Here is a 7,152-nt window from a genome sequence, read left to right on the forward strand (position 1 = left end):
GGACCTCCCCATCACCCCGGCCCACAGCGAAAAGTCCAACGCGTGCATGACTCAGTGGGACAATGACCCCGACAAGCCCTGGAAATCGGGTGGGGGCGGAGAGAAGGCTGGCAGGGGAATTCGGCGCGGAGCCCACGCCGGTCACCGGCTCCTCCAGCTCCCATCCCGGTTCCCAGTCTGCGCCCTCTCCTCCAAAAATCCTGCCCAAGGTGAGTGCTGATCCTGGGTCCTCCAGCTGCCGCATCAGCGAGGGAGGCGACGGAGGAAGCCTCCAAGGAGGGGACCAGGTTCCAGGATGCAACTCGGGAAGGAGTGAGCTGGGGCCGCTCCTCGCGCCCAGTCGGGGTCCTGGACCCTTTGGAGTAGCGGACCCTTACCTCCAGGGTCCGGATCTCCTGCTGGGTGAGGTCATTGGACACCGCGCACTTGGTTCGGAGCCCGCGCAAGCTGCCGAGGGAGATGTCGATGAGCTTCTGGAGCTGCCCGCACTGCTGCAGAGCCCGGCTGGCCGCGGCCCCGGCGCCCCCGCCGCCGCCCTCCTTCTTCTCCCCCATCGTCGCCGCGCGCAGCGCCGCTCTATCCATGCCTCGGCATCGGGGCAGCTGGGGGCCGAGGCGAGGAGCCCGGGGGCACGGACGCCTCGGCAGGGAAGCCCCGACCTGGAAGGCTGGACCAGGAGCGCCCTCCGTGCTGGTGCTGAAGCCGGGGTTCCAGGAGAGCCGCCCGCCGAGTCCGCTCCTCCCGCCGCCCAAGCGCGGCAGCAAAGCGAAAGCCGCGGCGACCCGACGGCTGCTGCTGCCGGAGCCTTTAAGCGGCAGCGGGGGCCGGGTCAGGGCAGCCAGGCATGCTGGGACTTGTAGTCCGCTCCGCGCACCTGCCGCCTGGCCCGCGCCCTCGGGGGCCCCCGCCCGCACCCTTGGCCGCGCAGCCGGGCCTTCCCTCCCGACAGGCACGAGCGGCGAGAGAGGGCCCCGCCAGGCGCCCGATAAGGCGTTGCTCAGCTCCGGCTCCTCCCCAGACGCAGAGTCGGGGGAACCAGTCTCCCCTTCCCGGCTCCCCTCCCCGCAACCCCGCCTAGGAGCTTCCCGCGACCCCCGGATGGGGCGGGGCAGCAGCCCGTGGCCCCCTAGACGGGAGGAGGGCGTTCCTCCGGCAGTTCCTCTGCCGCAGCGGCTCCCTGGAAGATGGGGGACCGCGGAGGTTCCGGAATTTTATGTGGATTTAGGGGCCTCCATCTAATAGGAAGGTGCTTAAAGAATTTTTCCCAAGCTGGAGGTGTGCTCAGTGGTAGAGCAATTGCATAGCATGTGCAGGGTTGATCCGCAGCCCTGGGGGGACAGGGGGAGAGAGAAGGGGGGAAGGGGGAGAGCCGTGGGGGGAGGGGCAAGTCCTGTATCTGGTTCATGTACCACTTTATTCTGAATTCTATACACTAAAGGGAATGATCCAGCATGAAGAAAGGCGAAAGGACTTTCAGGACCCTATTTACTCACCAAAATCAGTGTGCCATCCCCTACCCAGCAGGCCAGCCCGGGGACACGGGAGACAGTGCATAGTTTTGTCAAGTCCTTATTGCTGAGCTCTGTAGAGCAAGATAGCCTGGGTTCAAATTCTGACTCCACCACTGCCTGGTGTGTGACCTTGGGCAGATGCTTTTCCTTTGAGCACCTGAGTTTCCCTCTCAGTCAGATGGGGCCGTGATAGTGCCTGTCTCATAGGGTTCTCATGAAAGATTATGTTTGTGATTGACACATGTAGCCACTGGATAAACGTTAGCAAGTGTTGCTGTCCAACCTCGGCTCTCCTAATAAGGCCCTGGACCCACTAGTCCCTGGGCATGGCAGCAGTACCTCTAGGGACTGGAATTAGTGCCTCCTACCTCACATACCAACCCCACCCCAGGTGTTCGCCCTCCTCTGCCATCAGTCCGCTGCGTAAGTTCTGTTATCTAGCAATACTGAAAAACCAAGGCTCTGATCAAAGGTCCCACACCTCTGTACTTTCGACATCTGCCAACCAGAAGAAATGTTTCCCTTCTGAATTATCTCTTTTAAGCTCCTGGATTGCAGAAACCACTGGCTAATTTATCTTTGCACCCTTTTCACAGAGTCAAATACAGTACAGTGCCTTGTGCACAGTAAAGTCTCCATTAAATTGTGCAACCTGTCTCATGAGCTCTTAGGCAGGCCCTATGCCAGGTTTCTCTTATCTCTCAGGCCAGCTGAGGCCTAGGCATTTGGGGTGGGGGTGGGGGGGGCTGTGAACGGATAGAGAGTTGAGTCTTTTTGTTTTGTTTGTTTTTATTTTTTGTTTTTGAGGCTGAGGCTGAGGATGGGACAGGACGTGAGATCCCAGCATTATATTCTTATTTGAGCTACAGACACTAAAACAATCAGTACTGGCTGGTGGTTTATATCATACCTTCCTTTAATGTCATTTGACATTTCAAAACAAATTAAATATCAGATCTTAAAAAAAAAAACTATGGTAACTTTAAAATGCACTTTTGACAACCCCTCTTCTGGGATTTTCTGAAATAAAAAGGAGTTCCAGCAAACTCTGTCCTTTCCCATTAAGAATCACTGATCCAGCCAGGTGCAGTGATGCATATCTATAATCCCCGGAACTCAGGAGGCTGAGGTAAGAGGACTGTAAGTTCGAAACCAACCTCAGCAACTTAGCAAGACCCTCTCTCAAAATAAAAAATAAAAAGGGCTGGGGATGTAGTTTAGTGGTTATGGACTCCTGGGTTCAATCCCTGATACCTAAAAACTAAGTAATCACTGCTCCAGTTCTCACTTTATAATGGGAACCTCCTGTAGTATATTTGAGTCCTCTAACCCTGATTTTTGCAGCAAACTAATAATTACCCTGAAAGAGAAACTGAAATCATGGTTGTCAAACTCAAAACATGTATCAGAATTACCTAAAAGGCTTGTTAATTCCTACAATGATGGGTCCTACGCCTATAGTTTCCTAGGTCAGAGGGTAGAATTTGCATTTGGGGCACGTTCTCAGGTGATGCTGATGCTGCTGGTGTGGGGACCACACTCTGAGAACCATGGCACACAGGAAGGTCAGTAGGCCAGAGAACCATCTCAAGGGACTGACTCGGTCAGAACTTCCAGCGGCCAGACTTGAGCAACTGCCTGACTCCATTTGTAAGCGATTGCCTGAGAAGTGCCTATTTATGCACTTACATCAGCTTGTAATTGCCATGGGGCCTCTAGGGTCACTTTCTGTGGGAAGCCACATCCTGAGAAAGGCCGCTCCTGGCCTGTGGCATCTACACCTATCCATGCCACCACAGCAGTGGCATCAGGGCTGGGGACCGGGCAAGGCCAGCTCCCCGGCTGCTCTCCACCAGGCTCCAAGCAGCTGCTCCCACATCTGTGGTCACTTGTCCTTCTGCTTGCCCCAGCTCTCCTTCCCTGGTCATCTCAGGGGGACTCCAGCTGTTGTGTCTGAATTTAAATATCCAGTCAGCCACTCTGTCCCTTCCCATGTACAGAACCACCTCTTGGAGATGGGGGAAGAAAGGGTTTTAAAACAATTAACAAATATTCCATATTTGTTAAGTGTCTACTTGTGTTGCAGGCCCTGTTCTGGGCACTGGAAAATAGCAATGAACTTAACAAAGATCTTTCCTCTTAGGGAATTTACATTCTGAGAAGACAGATAAGCAAGTAGAATGCACAATATACCAGGTGCTAACAGTAGGTGGGACAGGGCAGGATAGAATTTACAACATCGAATAAAGCTTTTTAGGAAATGGGATTGTCGGTCTGTCTCTGAATTGTTGTATGACCTTGGGCAAGTCTCCCAACTCATAATACTGCTCCTCATTTGCAAGACAGAGACACTATGTTGTGAGGATAAACAGATAAGTCTATGCTAGGTGTGGTGGCGCACACCTGTGATACAAGTGGCTCCAGAGGCTAAGGCAGGAGGATCATGAGTTCAAAGCCAGCCTCAGCAAAAGCAAAGTGCTAAGCAACTCAGTGAGACCCTGTCTCTAAATAAAATACAAAATAGGGCTGGGGATGTGGCTCAGTGGTTGAGTGCCCCTGAGTTCAATCTCTAGTATAAAAAAAAAAAAAAACCCATAATTATGCAAAGTGATGATTTTAAAATAAGCATTCAACATATTTATTTAATAAATACTTATGATGTGTATACTTACACTGTTCCAAATGTCTCATTAACTCACTTAACTAATAGGAGTTACTCTCTTCCCCACCTTCCAGAGTGAGTGTCTTAGATGAATGCAACTATCATGTGCTGATTCTTAGGTTCAATGTCATCTCCAGTTTCTTGAGACCTTTACTGCAGCACCCTCAGTATAAAAAGATTGCTCCTTCCCTCCTTCCACCCCTCTGTCTCAGGCACCTCTATTAATGTCACTCTAAGTTTTCCCCACATGCACAACATTTAAAAAGAAAGAAAACAAAGTCACCATAGTAACACGTTCATGCATAGACCAAACTAACATGAAAAGGGTACTTGCTATGTGCCAGGCTCAGGGGCAGACTTCAAGTGAAGGAAACCAAGTCTTTTTATCATGTGGAACACACGAAAGGGTGGAGGCAGAACATACACAAAGCAATGAATATATTACCAAAATACATTCAGTGAGTGATGGATGCTATGGAGAAGAAAATATTTTAAAAGCCAATACCTGGTAGTCTCCAGGAGGATGAGGTACTTTATTCTCTGAGATGGTCAGAGAAGTACTCTCTGCCTATTGAACTGAGACATGAATAAAGAAAAGAAGCAAGCAATGTATACACCAGGAAAGAGTCGTTCCAAGCAGTGGAAACATCACGGACAAAGGCCCTGAGGTAGGAAAACTTGGCACACTCCAGGAACAGAATGAAGGCCAATGTGGCCACAGTGTGATGAGAAAGAACAGAGGTTGGTGATGACGTAGGAGAGCTGGGCAGGAGCCAGATAAAGTAGGACATGGGGAGGAAGTTTGGCCTTCTCTCTAATTCTTTGTTGCTCTTAATGTGGTCCAAGAGCAGCAGCAATCGCCTGGCCTGGGAGCTTGTTAGAAATGAAGTCTCCTTCCCGACCCCAGATCAAATGAATCACAGCCTGCATTTCAGCAAAATTCCAGTATGTCGATTAAAATTTTAGAAACACAGCTTTCTCAGTCTGTGGAAAGACACATTCTTTGCAGAAGAAGACTTAAAAGATCCCTCTTGTCACCACGTGGAGAGTGGATGGTAGAGAGACAAGGGCAGAAGAAATGGCACTGGTTTGGAGGCTGCGATGACCAGGGCAAGAACAGGAGAAAGAATCAACAGGACAAGCCAATAGGTCAAACGTGGAAGGAAGGAACGAAGGAAGGAAGGAAGCATTTTGGCCTTGCATGGGGGGGGGGGGCACCAAGTGTGGCCACACCCAGTCTTCCTTGCTCACCACCCCCAGCATCACCTCAGGATTCAGCAAACTTCTGTTAGAGGCTAGTGCAGTGCGGGTACAGATCCTGGGGTCCTGGATTCCCTCTTCAGTCAAATCACCCAAGAAATATGTGGAGTCACTCTAAAGAGACCCATTTTCTTGTTAGCACATACCCCTACCCGTGCTCACTCATTCATTCATTCAACAAATATTCATTAAATCCCCAATATGTGCTCAGCACTGAGCCACACTGGGTTACAGCAGTGAATAGCATGGTCATCTCTTGGGAATTTCAGGGGATTAGTTCCCGGACCCCTGCAGATACCAAAATCTGCATATGCTCAAGTCCCTATGTAAAATGTCATAGTAAAGGCAGGTGCTGTGGTGCACAACTGTGGCCTAGGCTCCTGGAGAGGATAGGCCTGTCCAACAGAAGGAAACCTTGTCTCCAAAGCAAAAAAATAAAATACGGTGTGGTCTCTGACCATCAGCTGCCTGTATCCTCCTTCAATCATCTCTGGGTTCCTTATAATACCTAATACAATATAAATGCTATGTAAATAATTGCTCTACTGTTTTGTGTAGGAAATAACCATAAGAAAAAAAAAAAAGTTTAAGGTCCTGGGGACGTGTCTCAGTGGTAGAGCTCTTGCCCAGCATGGCAAGGCCCTGGGTTCCATCCCCAGCACTAAGGGGGGAATAAAAAGTCTTTACATATTCAATACAGATGGAATTTTTTAGAATAGTTTTGACCTGGGCTGGGGATGTGGCTCAAGCGGTAGCGCGCTCGCCTGGCATGCGTGCGGCCCGGGTTCGATCCTCAGCACCACATACCAACAAAGGTGTTGTGTCCGCCGAGAACTAAAAAATAAATATTAAAAATTCTCTCTCTCTCTCTCTCTCTCTCTCTCTCTCTCTCTCTCTCTCTCTCTCTCTCTCTCTTTCTCTCTCAAAAAAAAAAAAAAAAAAAAAAGAATAGTTTTGACCTGAGGTTGGTGGAATCCACAGATGCAGAATGCATGAATACGGAGGGGCAGCTGCACATCACTTTACAGTCTATGACAGGATGTCCTCTCTGAGCTGGCAGTGCTCCTGTGAGGTCATCCTAAGGCCTGTCCCATGTTGTTCTGCAGCTAGAAACCCGTGGGTTCCCTGTGGACCTCAGAGAGAAGCGTGAATTCCTGAGCAGAGCTTGCAAGGCCCTTCCTTCCCGGGCCCTGCTGACCTCTCCAAGCTTATCTACTACTCAAGGCTATTTTGAGTAGATGCCCCAGTTTAAGAATCTAATGAAAATTTAAAAAGCGTCCCTCCAGAATGCAGAATAAAGAGATACCCGCAAGATTGTGCCAAAACATAGGGTAGTGGGGTTGTGGGCCCCTTAAGGCTGGCCATGAATCCCAGGGCTATAGACAAGGCTAGGAACCCTGCCTAACTAGAGATCCCCACTGTCCTTCCTCAACAATCTCAGGTCACACTTTCACGTCACAGTGTCTTGGCTCAGGCCCTCACTTCTGTCAGCGGCCATCTCCCTACTAAATCTGGACTCCTCCTGTGGGTCTAGTTTTCATGCACTCTCCTTCCTCTCCACAGCAGAATTCATCTAACTGCCCTGCTCCCAAAGAATTTTACATTTGGAACTTATTTTTGTTTTCCCCTACCGGGTTGCCCCACCTGGATAGTGCCACGGTGAGGTTTCTCACCTCCCTGAGGTTTTATTTCCTCATCCCTAAAAACTGAGTGTAAAAA

General features: G+C 50.2%; 1 protein-coding gene across 3 annotated transcripts in view; it reads right to left on the reverse strand.

Annotated features, from left to right (window-relative positions):
* The window catches only part of LOC308636239 (kinase suppressor of Ras 1-like), a 154,682-nt gene extending 153,820 nt beyond the window's left edge, over positions 1 to 862 (reverse strand). Inside the window, exon 1 of one of the 3 annotated variants that reach the window (XM_081271608.1) lies at positions 378 to 862. In XM_081271608.1, coding sequence (XP_081127734.1) covers positions 378 to 584 — 207 coding nt within the window. In that variant the 5' untranslated portion in view covers positions 585 to 862. The remainder of the gene's footprint in view (positions 1 to 377) is intronic. The other 2 variants (XM_081271609.1, XM_081271607.1) reach the window with 2 other exon arrangements.
* Positions 863 to 7,152: the final 6,290 nt, after the last annotated feature.

This window comes from Spermophilus citellus (genome assembly GCF_964194105.1).
Source record: "Spermophilus citellus genome assembly, chromosome: 17".
NCBI classification, from domain to species: Eukaryota; Metazoa; Chordata; class Mammalia; order Rodentia; family Sciuridae; genus Spermophilus; species Spermophilus citellus.